At 50.6% G+C, this 17427-nt stretch overlaps 2 protein-coding genes across 18 annotated transcripts in view; one reads left to right on the top strand and one right to left on the bottom strand.

Annotated features, from left to right (window-relative positions):
- The window catches only part of PPFIBP2 (PPFIA binding protein 2), a 200269-nt gene that overhangs the window by 150293 nt on the left and 32549 nt on the right, over positions 1-17427 (top strand). For 9 of the 14 annotated variants that reach the window (XM_070803725.1, XM_070803727.1, XM_070803726.1 and 6 more), the window contains 2 exons: positions 409-585; positions 2674-4905. In XM_070803725.1, the coding sequence (XP_070659826.1) occupies positions 409-585; positions 2674-2910 (414 nt within the window). In that variant the 3' untranslated portion in view covers positions 2911-4905. Of the gene's footprint in view, positions 1-408; positions 1116-2673 lie in introns of those variants that run through there. The other 5 variants (XM_070803729.1, XM_070803734.1, XM_070803735.1 and 2 more) reach the window with 3 other exon arrangements.
- CYB5R2 (cytochrome b5 reductase 2) overlaps positions 9914-17427 on the bottom strand; it is a 10539-nt gene continuing 3025 nt past the window's right edge. Inside the window, exons 4-11 of one of the 4 annotated variants that reach the window (XR_011570865.1) lie at positions 14975-15081; positions 14572-14701; positions 13971-14054; positions 13195-13280; positions 12076-12175; positions 11108-11190; positions 10396-10498; positions 9914-10145 (exon numbers count right to left, since the gene is read on the bottom strand). Coding sequence is in view for 2 of the 4 variants with exons in the window: in XM_019974864.2 (XP_019830423.2) it covers positions 11018-11190; positions 12076-12175; positions 13195-13280; positions 13971-14054; positions 14572-14701; positions 14975-15081 (680 nt within the window). In the remaining 2 variants the exon portion in view is untranslated. Of the gene's footprint in view, positions 11191-12075; positions 12176-13194; positions 13281-13970; positions 14055-14571; positions 14702-14974; positions 15082-17427 lie in introns of all 4 variants that reach the window. The other 3 variants (XR_011570864.1, XM_070803739.1, XM_019974864.2) reach the window with 3 other exon arrangements.

Genomic DNA, 17427 nt, shown 5'->3' with positions numbered 1-17427 from the left:
TCCGGTGCTGGAGCAGGCAGGAAGGGTTATCTGTGTGGCTGCCCTAGGTGCTGTGAGAAGGTGGGCAGTGCTCCCCGTGTGGTGCCAAGTCCTGTGAGCTTGACCTCTGTACAGACTGCAGCATCTTCAGGGAGCCCCGACTCCTCCCAGGGAATGTCAACATCACAGGGCAAGAGTTTTGGGCACCGAGCCTTGGAGGAGCAGCTCTGCTTGCTCAGGACGATTGATCTGTTGGCCTCTCCCCAGCAAGCCAGTTCTTTCCAGGAGTGCTGTTTTGTGAAGAGAGTTTTCTAGAAGCAGTGTGCCATATTCCTTCCCTCACAGGCCTGCTCTAAAGTGTATTGTCAGGGTAGCTGCATACCAGCTCAGTCATCTCTTTCTTATCACTTTGCATCTGCTGTGTTTTAGCCAAGGAAGCTGGGATTTTCACATTTTGGAAACATAAGAAAAAAGAAGTTTGATGAATCGACGGACTACATTTGCCCAATGGAGCCCAGCAACAGTGTTGGTGATGGTCACAGGGCCTACAGTGGCACCCGGGGCCTCAGCACACTTGATGCCCCTGAACTGGACGGGTTGGACCAGGTGGGACCGATTAGCTGATGCCCCTGTCACCTGTACTGTCTGTGCGTCCTGAGAGCTCACAGTAACTCCGTGTGTGTCACCATGTAACTCACCTCACCCCCGCGTGTGCGCATGACCCGCAGAGAACATTCCAGCCATTGCGCACCCCTGGGCGTCTTTCTCCGAACCCTGCGGGTGGCCAGGTATGGAGCTGCATCCTTGCTAAGGGCCCAGACTTGGGGACTCAGAAGGAAAGACACTTTAGGATGCTTGTACATTTTCGGTAAGTCTGAATGTCCAGCTATAGCACTGGTGGCCACGCCTGAGCTTGGACACACGTGCCAAGACTGCAGACAACCCCGAGGGGCTCAGCTCTCAGGCCCCTCAGCTGCTCCCCCATGGAGGGCAGTCCCAAGTGCCTTGGGCCTGTGGCCAGAGTTTTGGCTGCAGGGACAGAGCAGGGCCTTCTGCTGTGGGGACAACGGAACTGTCGTGACTTCATTCAGAGGTGGTCTCTTCTTTCGGTAATAAAACCCGTATTTATGTAGAAAGCGAGCAGCACAGCCTATCTCTAAGCGTGTCCAGGGGAGTGAGGTGGGCACATTGACAGCTGGAGTGCTGCTCAAGAGCCCACACTGCTGAGCTGGGCTGTGATTTGCAAGTGTCCTGAGCAAGGGGGATGGGGCAAGGAGGTACCCCCTCCCAGCCTTTGGAGGAGCCTGTGGCCTCACTTCAGGGTGCACCGCTCAGTGGGAAGCCCAGAGGCATTTTGCATCTCACATTCTGCTGTCGTGCAGACCCCGAAGCTGGTTTCCATTCTGGTGAGGGGAAGCCAGCCTGCCTTGCTGGCAGGCCTGTGTTCTTGCGTGCGTTGTGTGGGCTCTGCTGTGACTGCCCTCCCTGGGCCTGTGTAGGGGTTGCTCTGTCTTGGCAGAGCTGGAACAGACCTGGCCTCCTGATTTAGAGGCTGACTGACTGAAAGTGGGTCTTCCAGCCGGGCCTGGTCTGGCCAAGGACAGGGGAGGGACGCACCTGCCAGTCTGGGCTCCTGCTCATGAAATCCCAATTGGGCCCAGTGCAGCTTTTGGCTCCATTGTGTCCCCTGGGCCTTGTCTGCAGAATCCGGACAGCAGCCTCATAACTGGTGGCCGCGGCAGGGCCTCACGAGCCCAGTTTGAACTCTGGTTCTGTTCCAGATGGAGGCAATGCAAAGTACCAGCAGCCTCAGGCCATGGCCTCCCGGCCTCCTTTGAAGTCCAGTTAGCAAGGAATGTGGGCACCGGCTTGGAAGTTGTTAGCACGGCTGCTGTTTGATCCCAGGGCCGGGACTACGAGAGGTGCTCCCCGGGGCTGATAGCTGGGCACGGCAGTTCAGAGCTGTAGTCAGGGCAGGCTTTACCCCTTGTTCCTTTCTTACGTCCTGGTGGGAGACTCTCTGCATGTGCCTGCTTTCAAACCCTGCATGGGACTGTGATGTCACTAACTCTGTGCGGCCTGTGCAAGTCCTGAATCTCTTGGTGGGGCCCAGTTTTCCCACCTGTAAAATGATGGGTTATATGCAGTGCCCTCAAAGGGCAAATCTGTGATGTCCACAAAGGTTTAGGGGAGGAGGAGCAGACCGGCATTGCCTGAGCAAGTGGGGCCGGAGGTTCCTGGCAGTGAGGATACTTGGCTATGCCTACACTGGGGCATCAGTGTCTGAGGTCCTGCTGGTGCCAGAAACTGTCGGTATGTTCAGCATCAGAAAGGCCTTCATCCCACTCTCCCTGCTCCTGTGTCCCCTCAGCTGGCACTGAAGTGGGAACGCGGGAGTGTATGTGACGGTGTGGGACAGTGGAAGCTCTGCCTCTCCCCGCTCCTGTGTCCCCTCAGAGCTGGCACTGAAGTGGGAACGTGGGAGTGTATGTGACGGTGTGGGACAGTGGAAGCTCTGCCTCTCCCCAGGGACGAGCAGTGCATGCTTCGCCCATGTGTCGCTCCCTAGGGCCTGGCCCACTCCTTGCCCATTCTCCCGGGGAGCAGGCCCAGGCAGGATAGGACTTGCAAGCCACCTCTGCGAATCCCGAGCTTAGTCCACGAGCACTGACCAGGCCACTACCCGTTTTACAGATGGCACCTTCGGAAGGCACCGTGACGCAGATAGGGCTCCTCTCCCAAGACATTCACCGCCTCACGGTAGGACTCTGGCCCTCTCTCTATAGTAGGACCCGTGCTGGGGAGGCCCCGGGAGTTTGGTGTGGGGCTGGCTTAGCCCCCCTGCCTAATCCAGAGCCTGTAGTGCCAGCGCCCCTGCTGGGGGAGAGCAGACGGGACTGGGGGCTGGTGCTGGAGGTGAGCCAGCCCTGAGGCAGATAGAGGCCCAGAGGCCTTCTCCACTGACCTGTCTTGAGCCGAAACCAGCTAGTGTCCTAGGTCTCAGGCCCTCTGTCCAGGCCTAGGGCTGGTGAGGAGACCAAGATACTCAGCAGTTCTGGGTCACCTGCCTCGTCAGCCCAAAGCCCAGGCCTCACCCCTGCCTGATGGACAGGGCTCTGCCCTCTCTGCTCATGAGACACACATTTCCTGTCACGCCTCTGACTTTACGGACTTCACAGGCACGAGCCCATCCTGGCATGTCCACTTGGGACAAACTGTACCATGTGAAGCAGCTCAGACCCAGGGGAGAGGAGCCACTCTGGAGGGAGACTGACTGTCCCTGTCTGCGACCTTGGGCAAGTCACTGTCTGTCAAGCAGGGCTGATAACATCCTCCTTTCCAGGCCGGCAGGCAGACCAGAGCTGGCAGAAAAAGACCAGAGAACAGAATCGCATTGGTGAGGCCCAGTGCCTCCCAGCGCCTCTCAGTTCTGGACTGCCCCAGCATCAGCCCACTGGCCACAGCGTCCACCTCGCTGAGGCCTTTGCTGGTTTACTGAGCAGATTATAAAGGCCGAACCCAAGACAAGACTGGGGGTCGGGGGGGCTCTCCCTGAGTCCAATCAGGATCACTTTTGTCAATTTGTTTTTTCTTGGCTCGCACACTGAAATGAACCCACCCAGCCTTGTCCTTCTCACAGACCTTTGGTGGCCATGAACTGGCACCTTTAAAGGTAGGAGCAATCTATTGTTGATAGTGTTGGTGTCCCTGGGACACCATGAACCTACAGGGCGCTGGTGTCAGGGCCAACCCAGGACCCTGCTGCTCCCCATGGAGCAGCCGCAGGGCAGCCTTGACCTGTTGAACGCTGTTGAGCGGGGTCTTCGGCCGTGTCCTTTCAGACGATGCTGAGCCAGGACCAGCTGCTGACCGACTCCTGCCTGGCCACTCCCAGATCTGAGGACTGGAGATGACTCTCTTCATGGCTGGCAGCCCAGTGAGGCACGTGTGTGGGTCCCAACTCTGCTTCGATGGGAAGCTGGCCCACGGCCACCCACAGAGCCCAGACTGGGCCCCAGGGCGTCTCTGACGTGGGTGCTGACAGGACAACGCGAGGCTGTGGAACAGATGTCCACGAGGTGGCCCACAGGTTTCCAGCTGTGCTGTGCTCTCCACCACAGCTTTTGTACTTTTGTAAGTGCACTGTAGAGCGCTTTTGCAGGGAGGGCAGTGAGATGCCCCCGCACACTCAACGACTCACGCCATCCCTAGCGACAGCCGGGGGCTCTTACACCAAAGGGGAAGGGCTATGAGTCACAAAAGCTTTGCTGGAAAAAAAAATATGGAATGTTCTGAGCTGACGGAAGGGGTAGGAAGCCCCCTCCTGGGATGCTTCCGTATGAAAGCTTGTAGTGCATTTCCGTTCCCAGGAATCTGGCGGGAGTGACTGACAGCAAGGAAGGAGGAATGGACTTCCTTGACAAGGCTGCCCTTTTCTGCAGTGGTGTCTCAGGTTCTCAGGGCTGCGGGGCCTCCCAGCACCTGAGCAGACATCTCTACTTCCCTTCCCTCGTCAGCCTAAGAGGCAATTTATCTGATCAAACAGCTCCCTCGAGTGGAAGGCCCTTTCCACTGCAAGACATCTCAAGTATGTCCTACCTCAGGGAGCGGCGCCTGCTCAGCAGCCATACCTCACCCTCCCAACCAGCCTTCTCCACCCCGCCCCCCCACCCCCGAGCAATGGCCCTAACTCCTCCCTGTGGCGGCTCTAGCTCTGGCCTCATCTCTCTAACTTCCTCCGCAGGGGGTCTCCCACTTGGTCCCCTCCGGGTGTTCTCTGCACCATCCCTGCAGGTACTGTTTTCATCCTGCCAAGAATTCAGTTCTGCAACCACCACAGATTAGCATTCAAAAGCCTTAGCACCCAAGACCCCTCTGAATCGTCAGCATTCATGAACCCATGCTCTAGCCATGGCTCCTACTGTTCCCTCTCCGAAATGTATTTTTCTCCTCCGCCCTGTCACGAGGCTGAATCCTGTCTGCCGAGGTTCAGATCAGCCCAGCCTCTTTCAGGAGGCTTTCACTGAGGGTTGGAGGTCCACACGCCATGGTGCTGTCTGACCTGAGCACCTCCTGGCTCTCCTTGAAGTGGTGTGGCACCTTTCTGCACCCGTGCGCAGCACAAGCTCACTGAGCATCTGCTACGGACAGGCCCCTGCAGACAAGAGTAAGAGCCTTCCGCATCGTCTCATTCCCTCACACGTGCAGGTTAAATACCTTCCATTCTGGGCCAAGGAGCACTGGGGATACAGGGGTGAATGCCAAGGTCTTTGCCTGAGGGTGTGGATGGTCCAGTGTGGGAGTACAGGTCTGTTTCAGACAAGAGCGTGTGCTGAGCGTTACAGAGGCTCCAATAGAAGTGTCTACAGCCCCAAACAGCAAATTGTCATTTTTAACGGAGCACTGGGGAGGGGGACTGAAAAGGCTCCAAGGAAGAGGTGATCCTTGAATTTTTGAAAGATGAGTCAGGGCCAAGTATGCCAGAGGGGAAAGGCACTCCAGGCGGATGGACCCGAACCATCCCAGCATGCCCAAAGAGGTACCTGAAGTTGGTATGACAAGAGCAGAGCTTCTTGACCCCTGCACCGCGGTCTGGCAAGTCACTGTGCTGGGGCCATCCCGTGTGCTCTAGGATGTTTAGCAGCATCCTTGGTCTCTCCCTCCAGATGCCAATAGCTCCCTTCTAGTTGATGACCACTGGGCCAGAGAAGGAGGCCCAAGGAAGGAAGGAAGGATCTGGTGAGGTCAGCTGGAGCCCAGATCAAGAAAGGCTTTGTAAGCCAGCCTCCTGGAATTGACCTTGGAGACACACGGTGTCCAGGGAGGGAGTACTGAAAGCAATGAGAGGCTTAAAGCAGGGGACAGGCATGGTAATTTGTGTTTAAAAGAAACGTCTGAAGGGAGGACCTACCTTACTCATCGTGCAGTGCCCAGCACTGTGTCTTTCTCTGAGTAGGGACCTCACTGAGGATGAGTTCAACAGGTGGATGGATGAAAGCTAAGCTGCCACCATCTCCCCCAGCCCCCACTGGCCCTCTGAGAGACTGACCTGTGTTACGCCACCTATGAATACTGCACCACTGTACTTCAGAGAATTCTCTTGAGCTGTCTTCCTCTCTCTCTCTCTCCTGTATCCCTTCACTCTGCCCTGCTACCCACATATACACGTGCATAAGAAATCCAGTGGCATAAGAAATCCAGTGACATCAAGTTCAAACAATGTTACTACTATGCCAGTTTTTGCAAAAAGTGAACAACTTGGAGTTAAACTTAAGTTTGAAGCCCAGCTCTGCCACCTACTGGCTGAATGACCTAGGGACAACAGCTTCATGTCTAAGTTGCCACGTCTGTAACTTGGAGAACAAAATCCGCATGGGATTTATGGCTCAGCAGAGGGGAGCGCAGCCAAGATGTCAGAGTAACAAGACCCAGAACTCACCTGCTTTCACGAGCACACCAAAATCACATCTATCTGCAGAACAGCCATCGATTTAAAAAAAAGACCGTAGAGACTTTCTACAGTTAACAACATAAAGAAGGAACCATGACAAAACAGGTAGGAAGGATGGACTTGCAGTACAATCAAATCCCATACCACCTCCCCAGGGTGGGTGACCCACAGACTAGGGAATAATTATGTTGGATTCTCCCACAAGAGCAAGAGTTCTGAGCCCCACGTCAGGCCCCCAAGCCCAGGGCTCTGGTCAGATCTCTTCAGAGCAGCTGTTTCTGAAGCCAGTGGGGCTTAACTGCAGAAGCCCCACAAGCCTGGGGCAAACAGAGACTCCATTCTTAAAGGCACATACAAAACTCCATGTACACAGGGCAAAGGAAGTAGTTTGTTAAGAGCCTGGGCCAGACCTACCTGCTGGTCTTGGAGAGTCTCCTGGAGAGGAAGGGAGCGGGTGTGGCTCATGCTGGGGACAGAGACACGAGTGGCAGCCATACCCGGGAGCATTAGGGAGCTTGAACATGGTTGACGGTGGCAGCTGACAGCTTGGCATAGTAGCTCAAGGACCACACCCTGCCCAGTGGCCTACAGGCAACATTACTGGGCCACCTCAGGCCAAAGAACTGGGTGGGGACACAGCCTTACCCATCAGCAAACAGGCTATCTAAAGACTAAAGAGCCCACAACTGCCTCTGGGTTTATCCTTCAACACAGCCCAACTCACCAGAGGGCTAAGACCTGGCTTGTAAAGCAAGAAAAGTACAATTCCCCAATGCAGGCCAGACTATACCCTGGGACCAGGTGGGCCCTGAACACTAATAGACCAACACAACCTTTCAGGACACCCCAGGTCCCATGCCCAACTGTGTGAGGAACCAATGATCTCAAGCTCTAGGGTCCTTGGCCTTCCAGTCAGACTTCAGGAACTAGCTCTGCCTGCTAGTAGTCTGGCCCTAACCCCAGGAACTGGTTTCATCTGTCACCAGGTGGGCAACAGCCCCAGGGTCTTTGTGACCCTGATTCTGCCCACCAGTGAGCCAGCACTAGCCCTGGGGCCTCCTTGGGTTAAGCCACACCCAACCAGACCAGGAGGGCATCCAAGCCCAATGCACCACAACATAAAGACCCATGCTGCCCTCTTGGGGGAGCCCTAGAACATAGAGCTTGGGTAAGGAGAGGAATACACTGCTAGGATGCTGCCTACACAAGGCCACTTCTCCAAGGTCAAGAAATGTAACTAACCTACCGCTTACATACGAATAGTAATTCAGATAGAATGAGGTGGCAGAGGAAACCACCACTGCTGAAAAGAATGAAAAGAAATGAGGTGAGTTTAAGAGAACTCTGGGACAACATCAAGCACACTAATATTTGCATTACTGGGGTCCCAAAAAGAGAAGAGAGAAAGGGCTCGAGAAAATATTTGAAGAGATAATAGCTGAAAACCTCCCTAACCTGGGAAAAGAAATAGTCACTCAAGTCCAGGAAATGCAGAGAACCCCAAAGAGAAACATAGCAAGTCACACTGTAATCAAAATGACAAAAATTAAAGCTAAAGAGAGAATACTAAAAGCAGCAAATAACATTAAAGGGAACGCCCATAAAACTACTAGCTAATTTTTCAGCAGGAACTCTGCAGGTCAGAAGGGAGTGGCATGATATATTTAAAGTGTGAAAGGGAAAATGCAACCAAGAATACTCTACCCACCAAGGCTGTCATTCAGATTTGAAGGAGAAGTCAAAAACTTTAAAGACAAGCGAAAGCTAAAAGAATTCATCACCAAACTAGCTTTACAACAAATGTTAAAGGAACGTGTCTAGTGGAAAAAGAAAAGGCTGCCAGTGTAAATAAGAAAATTATGGAATGAAAAACTCACCAGTAAAGGCAAACATACAGCAAAGGTATGAAATCAGCCTCCCGCAAAGCTAGTAGGGAAGATAAAAACAGAAGTAGTAAAGTCATCGCTATCCACAATGAGCAATTAAGGGATATACCAAACAACTAGATGTAAAATGTCAAAAAGAGTAATTGTGAGGGTGGGGAAAGTACAAATGCAGGGTATTTAAAATGCAGTTGAAAGAGATCAACAACTTAATCATATATACATACAGACTGCTGTACAAAAACTTCAAGGTAACTGCAAACCAAAAATCTATAATATAAATACAAAGGACTCCAAACGTAACACTTAAGATAGTCATCAAGTCACAAGAAAACAAAAGGGGGGAAAAAGACCTTCAAAAACAAATCCAAAACAACACAATGGCAGTAAGAAAATATATATTGATAATTAAGTGTAAATGGTCTAAAGAAAAGACACAGACTGGCTGAATGGACACAAAAAAATCCATGTATTTGCTGCCTACAAGAGGTTCCTTTCAAATCTAGGGACACTTATAGACTGAAAGCGAGAGGAGGAGAAAAGACATACCATGCAAATGGAAATCAAAAGAAAACTGGAGTAGCAATACTTAGAGACGAAATAGACTTAAAGACTGTTAAAAGAGACAACCAATGAATCACTGAAGAAATCAAAGAGGAAGTAGATACCTAGAGACAAATATGAAAACACAATGTTCCAAAACCCCGAGATGCAGCAAACGCAGTTTTAAGAGGGAAGTTTATAGTGATACAGGCTTACGCAGCAAACAAAAGTTCTCAAACAACCTTACACCTAAAGCAGCTAACGAAAGAAGAAGGAACAAAACACAAAGTTAGCAGAAGGAAAGAGCATAAAGATGAGAGCAGGAACAAATGAAATAGAGACTACAAAAAAATAGAAAATATCAATGAAACTAAAAGCTGGTTCTTTGAAAAGATACACAAAAATTGCTAAACCTTTACCAAGATTCATCAAGAAAAAAAAAGAGAGGCCTAAACCAGTGAAGTCAGAAATGAAAGTTACAACTGACACCACAGAAATGCGAAGGATTACAAGAGGCTATTTCAAGCAGCTATGCACCAACAAAGTGGACAATCTGGAAGGAATGAACAAAGTTAGAGAGGTCTGATCTCTCGAGACTGAACCAGGAAGAAAGAAGATATGAACAGACCAATTACCAGTACTGAAATTTGAATTAGTAACTTTAACTCTCCCCCAACAAACAAAAGTTACACATGAATTCTATCAAACATTAGAGAAGAGATAACACCCTTCTGAAACTATTCCAAAAAACTGGAGGGAAAGAAACACATCCAAACTCATTATATGAGGCAACCGTTATCCTGATAATGAAAATCAGACAAAATTATAATAAAAAAGAAAATTAAAAACACTTATCACTGATGAGCATAGATGCAAAAGTCCTCAGCAAAATACTAGCAAACCTACTCATAACAGTACGTTAAAAGGATTGTACACCATGATGAAGTGGGAATATCCAAGGGCTGCAGAGATTTTTTTTCAATATCTACAAATCAATCAGTGTGATACACCATATTCATAAACTGAAGAATAAAACCCACAGGATCATCTCAACAGATGCACAAAAAGATTTTTATAAAATTGAACATCCATTTGATAAAAATTCTCCAGAAAGTGGGCATAAAAGGAATATACATCAATATAATAAAGGCTATACATAGCTTTTCATGGCTAGGTATAGCTAACATCATACTCAACAGTGAAAAGCTGACAGCATTCCCTCAAAGATCAGGAACAAAACAAAGTTGTCCATTCTCACTTTTTTTATCCAACTGTTTTGGAAGTCCCAGCTGCAGCAATCAAAGAAAAAGGAAATGAATCCAAATTGAAAAAGAATTAAAAACTGTCACTGTTGCAGATGACTATATATAGAAAGTACTAAAGGCAGGACCAGAAAGTTACTGGGGGTCATCAGTGAATTCAGTAAAGTTGCAGGATACAAAGTTAATACACAGGTATTTGTAATAACCACCCCTAACCCACCGCACTCCAGAATAGGACTTGGCATTTAGAGGACGCTAACAAAGACGCACCTCTTACCTCCATTTGTTGTGCCGAGTACAAGCAATCTAGTATTCCCGGGGCCCACCTTGACTATTGCCCTGATGTGTATTTTAAACACTGTTCACATTTCAAGGGTCTCCTACAAGAGAGGAAAGAGTGCATGTGGAGGGCGCCTGAGCACTCTAATAGGTCTGACCTTAAAAACTGCACTGTAGAAAAAAGGGGGTCAAGAGAAATGATCACAAGTTGACGTGACCCCGCTTGGATTCTGCTGGAGTTCTGCCCCAGCATTTTTGACAGTTCTGACCTCCCAAGGCACAAGATGCCAGTTCAGATGTGGAGCAAGCCAAGGCCTTCTACCTGTCCAGCGGGTCACCCTCAGACCCACACTAATGGGCTATCTGCCTTGCACTGAATTTTATCTCACTAAACTATGGGAAAAGACACTGAAAGGGAGTGCCTTCAAACCTCACCAGGCAAGGAGGCCCCAGAAGCCCCTTTATCTCCTGCCTCTCGAACCACACCAAAAGAGGAGTGCCAGCGTACCCGAGGGTACATGACAAGGGTCTTTGGATACTTCCCAGTTTAACGTGGTGAAGCTGAGCTCACTGTGAACTATGAACAGGACCGGGCAAATTTGGAAAGAGCAAGAGAGGCTTTAGTAGGTGAAAATCATGTCCTTGGTATAACCCAGTTTCTTCAGGTTAGGGTGCGCAGCTGTCTGGATCAGGGGCAGTGGGCCACACACCAGGATGAGCGTGGACTTTCCAGGAGGAGGGAGGTGCTCCTTGATCATGTCCTTGGTAATGAAGCCTGAGCTGTACTTCCAGTCTGAGGTTAAGCATAAAAAAACTGTTGGAGGAGCCAGTTTGCATCCTTGACCCCAGGCCTCCTACCCTCCCTCCCTTAAGCCTGGGAGCTTTGTTGGCCAAAGCTTAGACATCTGTCCTACTGGTTTCTGCAGAAACTTGAGAGAGTAGAGGATGTGGGTGGGTCCAGGCAGCCCTCGTAAGTATTTACCCCAGATCCCAGGCTCACTGCTGGGATTCTGAGTCCTTGGCTGGTGTCTGCCGGCTGTAAGCACTGACAGGGTGAACAGTGCAGTGAGACAGATGCACCCATGTGTAGTGTGAATCCAGGCAGAGAGCGGGAACTGTGCCCGGCAGAGGACGCGGTGGTGTTTGGGAGCCGGCGCAGTTGGGTGGCGCCCTCTGCTGGCCAGAGGGCTCTATGACAAGACAGGCATAACAGCGCTGTGTGGGAGAGGCCACCTGCCAGCAGTGTGAGGGCTCTGTGGGGTGCGGTGTGCACTGCGGCGGCTGGGTGCTGGCTGGGGCTGCGGCCACTGTCTGTGGTTCAACTTGCGAGGACTGCTGTCCTAGGTGAGGTGAACGGTGCCAGGTGAAGGGCTAAGTGGCCATACTGGATGCAGTGAGTGATGACTCTATGGGATGCTGTGTGGAGTGGGTGTTCAATGTGACCCAGGGATCCCTCTGTCACAGGGCAGTGTGTGGAGTGCCGCTGAGATGCAGACACCTACTCTCTCCTTGCCCTTACAAACAAGTCAGCCCAAATCGTCTGTCCCTCAAATTCCCAGTAGGGACATAGCCCAAGGTTTCAGCCACCAAGCTCACAACCAATCAACCACCCCAGGGACTGGCTCCTGGCTGGGTCCAAGGTTGGAGCTGACCCCTGGTGGGGACAAAGGGGCCATACCAACAGGAGGCCTGTCCAGCGTGTACCACAGGTTGAACTGCGTTGGATGAGTTCTGGCAACTTCTTCCAGCTCGTTTCTCATCAAGATATCCTCCTCTGTCTTGGAAAAATAAAAAAAAGCAGCATGAGCCGAGCTCCTCCAGGGCATCCTACTTGTCCCCCACACTAAGCACGTGGGTCCGCACACTCCTGTGCCAGTCCTCCAGTTCTAGCTCAAGTGCTACCTGCAGACTCTGGGGCAACAAGTTCTGCTGAGGCTCCGGCACCACAAACACCCTCTGGTGGAGGGAAGCGGTGGGTGACTGCCCTCCACCTGGAAGGCTGTGTCTGAGCACTGGGCATCCCGGCCCAGCTCCTGCATCCACCCTGAGTGCCAGGCAAGGCAAACTCCAATGACCCAGGATTTCCTGCAGGGAATGCAAGGGGCTAAGGCAGTGATATAGGACACTATATGTAATCTACAGCACTGGAGAGCTACTGCAGAGGAAGACAGAGGCTGTAGCCCCCACTAGGGAAAGTGAGCAAAGCCAGAAGATCTGTTGCAGGCTCAGAGATTTGCTGCACACGAGTCCTGGACCTTAAAACTTGTCACAATCATTGTCCTAACAATCTCACGTCTAGGATTCTGTTTAAGAAAATAATCCAACTGTGATCAAGCTTAGGCACAGTTATTCATCACTGTATCATGTATAACCATGAAAACTGAGAATAGCCTGGAAAAGGAGACTTAGTAAATGATGGTACAACTTGATATAGACTGAGAAGAAAATGCCTGTGAGGTAATGTTGAGTGGAAAAAAATGAAAAACTAATTGTGACTATACAGCACGTATAGGACAAAGACAAGAAAATGAAGTAAATTATTTATATGCTTCTGTATTTCCCGAAATTTCCACTAAAGGCATCTATGATTTTATATTGGGGAAAAGCACAGAACTATGTATTAAAGAAGGAAAGCTTAGTGCCTAGACTCAGTTTCTCTGGCTGCCAGCAGCCCTCCTTGAGCCCAGTAAGCCCTTCCACAGCCACAGGCACAGATCAGCATGAGCTCGGTGAGCAGGGAAGGGCCACAACAGTGGGACATTATTTCCCTGCTCAGGGCTGATTTAGCAGAACTGACCTGGTTGGCGAAGATGAGGGACATCACGGTCTTGTCACTGGGCTTCCTGGCGATGCAGCGGATGAGCTGCAGCATAGGCGTGATCCCTGGAACACAGAGAGCAGGCAGGCTGGCTTCCCCTCCCCCTGATGCCCATAGTCTCTGCTCTGCAGCAGCTTCACAGGTTGCCTTGATCTCAATTACTTTTCTCACTTCTGTGCCCAAAACTCAAAGTGCAGAACTACCCTTCATCTTGGTTTTCTCTTCTAATGCAATAGTCCATCAAAAGCCCTTCTCATTTTCACATGGCAGCATCGGCTTTGAAACTGGACTGCATGTTCCGTCCAGCTCCCTCACTGAGCTTTTTAGTGTCTTCGTTTGTAAAAGAGAACCAATGACAAGTAAATGTGGTAGTTTTTTTAAAATGCCCATTATGGTGCCTGGCGCGTAGTAGTTCACATTACATGATTGTTCTCCTCTTTCAGGCATTCATTTTCAAGGGATAGGGAGCATTGGGCTTGAATAGGATCCAGGAGCCCTTGGGAGCCCACGTGTGGGCCAGCCCAGCCTGCCCCCCAAACTCACCTTAGAAGCTCCAGGGGCCCCTGCTGTAGCCCCCATGTTGGTTAAGGGGAGCAGGGCATCCAGGGTCAGAGTCAAGAACTGTCATTGATTTTGTATCCCCATTTCAAACAGCCAGGGAAAGAATCTCTTCCATCGCCTCTTCCAGGACCATGACTCCAAAGTGAGAGAGGTCTCAGGGTTCACCCTGGATGAAGCCCCCAGCTCCCTCTTACCTGTGCCCCCAGCAATCATTCCCAGGTGATGCACCAGTTTAGTTTCGGGCTCACTCGTTTTGTATGGCTTGAATACAAACTTCCCTGAAATCACAAGAGGGTACTTCTCATGTCTACAACTTGCACAAAGATCATCTTGGGCCTCCTCAGCCAGCCCTGGCCCACCAGGGCCCAAAGCGGGAATAGAGCGGGGGCATTCTTGGGGAATAACTGTATCTTTTCTCCTGAGGAAGGAGGAAGGCACGCTGAAGTTAACATGGAGCCTCACAGAGCACTCTCACCCGTGCTAGTGAATGAGTAAGTGATGAGTGTGTGAGTAAATGGATGAGTGTGCATTCCTTCCATCCATCAACCCTTTATCCATTTTTTCAGCGATAGCCAAGTGCCTTTTGTGTATCAGGCATTGTGCTGGAGATACAGTGATGAGGAAATACCAAATCACCGCCTTACCTTCATGAACTCTCATAAAGTGGGTATGTGAATGAATGTATGACTTCAAGGACAAGAGCATGTGACTCAAATCTTAGGAGTTTTCTAGAATGATGCAACAAGAGTGGGGATATTCCTCCCAGCTGGAGGCCTAGTGTGAAGCTCCCAGTACCTGACCCATGATAGAACAGGCACCCAGATGGCCCTTGAAAAAGGATGGTGTCCCCAATTTTCATGTTCTCCAAGTACTGAGTCATCTTCCCCCCTTCTGGGTAATTAGGATGTACATTTTTGAAGTAGATCTGAAAAATAAAGCAGCACAGTTTTCACACCTTTAGACCCGAGACTGCAGCCACATACAACTCAGGAATATATTTGCTACCAGAAACTGTGAAGAGCAAATCCACTGTGCTCACGGTTGCTCTGAGCAACCCCTGAAGACTTCACTAGGAAACAGCTTCACTGTTAAATGACACTGCCAGGAAGCCCTATCCAGGGCATGCACCCCTTCTCCACCCACTACCCTGAACAGGCTTGTGACAGTGAGGCAGCTGGGCGTGGCAGGCATCCTTTACCTTGATGATTAAGTCCACAAAGCCTAGGTCGTCATCACTGGACACAGGCGTGTAAGCCCTGACCACCAGAACACCGTCAATTTCGGCCAAGAGATGAACATAGTTACCTACAGAAAAGACACCAAATGTTAAGACTGAGCAGGGCCAGCCTAAACAGGACCAAGGGTTTCTCTAAAGCAGCGGCCCCAGGGACCAGGGACCGGTTTCGTGGAAGACAAATTTTCCACAGACCAGGGCAGGAGAGTGGTCTGGGGAGGATTCGAGGACATTACGTTTATTCTGCACTTTATTTCCATTTCATGGCAATCTCAGGATGTTCCACTGTGACTTTAGGGCTAGGATTTGGGCTCCTATGGGAATCCAATGCTGCTGCTGATCTGACAGGAGGCGGAGCTCAGGCAATAGTGTGAGCGATGGGGAGCAGCTGTAAATATAGATAAAGCGCCACTCACTGGCCTACCGCTCACCTCCTGCTGTGCAGCCCGGGTCCTAACAGGCCACGGACCAGTACCTGATCATGGCTGGGGACTCCTGCTCTAAAGAGTTGAGCTTCGAGGGGTGAGGGGGTGCATATTGTGGCAGGGCGCATGGGAGGAGGACCAAGAAGGAGTGGAGTCCAAGTCCTGGATGCCTGGATCCTAGGCCTGCCCTTATCACATGTGCAACCCTGAACAAGTCACTTCACCCCATACATCTGCCCTGACTCCGTCATAGTGCAGTTGTGAGTTTCACTGACTAGAAACCTACTGTTGTGTGCTTACTGTGTCCAAGTACTCTGTGGAGCAGGAAGAGCTAACTAAAGTTGGAGGCTGAGTATTAAGAATTACAGAAAAGTATTTCCTTTTTAAAGCAAAACATGCTGCCTTAATAAGTCATTGCTTCCTTTATCACTGGGGTCTATGAATGAATCACAGCCCCCTCATCTGTATCCTGCTGCCTGGGATGGAGCAGGCCTGGGCTCACAGGTATGTGCAGCCTCAGGATTTACATATCCATAGACCATGAGTTCCAGCAGAAGCACTGTGTCTCCCTGGCCCATGGCTCTGCTGAAGGGCAGAGTGAAGTTTTGAACCATGTAATTCTGCCTCTCAAGGGTAGACATGAGCGGACCACGGTGGCCAGAGTCTTATGGATCCAACATCACATGATGAGCTGGGCCACTCAGGTTTCTGTTGGATCCAACCTGGGAGACTTAAGTGACTAAGGCAATAGTGGTGAGGTCAAAAGCTGCAATTAAGAGATGGCAAGAGGAAGTTCTGTGCCAGAGTATCTGAGGGAGAAGCTGTGTGTGCACAGGACAGAGAGCATATGCAGACAGAAGCAGAGATCCAGGGAGAAGGAGGAGAAGGGAAGGAGGAAAAGGATGGAGGGGGCATAAACCAAAGTCTTTGAGGGGCTCTGAAGCCTGACTATGGGTTAAGAAAGAACAGGCTTAGGATGGATAGACAACAAGGTCTTAACTGTATAGCACAGCCAACTATACTTAATATCCTGTGATAAACCATCATGCGAAAGAATATGAAGAAGAAGATATAAAACTGTGTCACTTTGAAATTAACAGAACATTGTAAATCAACTTTACTTCAATAAAATTTTAAAAAGGACAGGCTCAATGTCTCTGGCTATGGCCTGGTTGGACACCAGGGATACCCAGGAATAAACACCTGCAGCAGCTTCCTGCTGAGAGCTCATTTGATGCTGGAAACCTCAGAAAGGCTCTTTCAGATGCAGACAACCTGGGCCTGGCGTGGTGGCAACCTCAGAGAAAATGGGTCCGCACAACTGGTCCCAAGCCCCCATCTCTGACCAGCTTTATTTCAGCAGAGCTGGGACGCATGAGCACTCTGAGTCTTCATAGCCGACTCTCCCAGAAGCCTCTAAACTACTTTTCCCACTAACTGTGCCCTGCCCACACCAGGACTGAGGAGAGTGGGTCATGGCAGTTTCTATTCATTCTTTAGTTTTCTTGCCAATAGGACTGGCCTCAGAGGCCAGGCAGCGGGCTGGAAAGCAAGCTGACACTCAGCTCTTAGGGCTGAAGAAGAGAGGAAGCAGCAAGGAGGCTCAGCGGCCAGGCTGGCTGCCTGGTGGGTCGTTTCCTCACTTGAAGAGATGACGTCAACGTCTGTCCCCTGCACACAGGACAAGCAGGCTCTGGATGAGGACCTCCACCAGGAAGGCAAACAGCACTAGCAGTCTGTACAAAGTTTCAGGCTCTGGGCCTAGCAGAGACTAAGACTGACTCAGCCATCTGGTGGTGGTACAGATTGGCGTTGCTGTGCTCAGTTGCTCGGTCATGTCCGATTCTGTGTGACCCTATGGACTGTAGCCCGCCAAGCTCCTCTGTCCATGGAATTTTCCAGGCAAGAATACTGGAGTGGGTTGCCATTTCCTACTCCAAGGGATCTTCCTGACCCAGGGATCAAACCTGCATCTCCTGCATTGGCAGGTGA

This window comes from Bos indicus, chromosome 15 (genome assembly GCF_029378745.1).
Source record: "Bos indicus isolate NIAB-ARS_2022 breed Sahiwal x Tharparkar chromosome 15, NIAB-ARS_B.indTharparkar_mat_pri_1.0, whole genome shotgun sequence".
Taxonomy (NCBI): Eukaryota; Metazoa; Chordata; class Mammalia; order Artiodactyla; family Bovidae; genus Bos; species Bos indicus.
The sequence above is the reverse complement of the archived record's forward strand: the minus strand, read 5'-3'. Positions and strand labels throughout refer to the sequence as shown.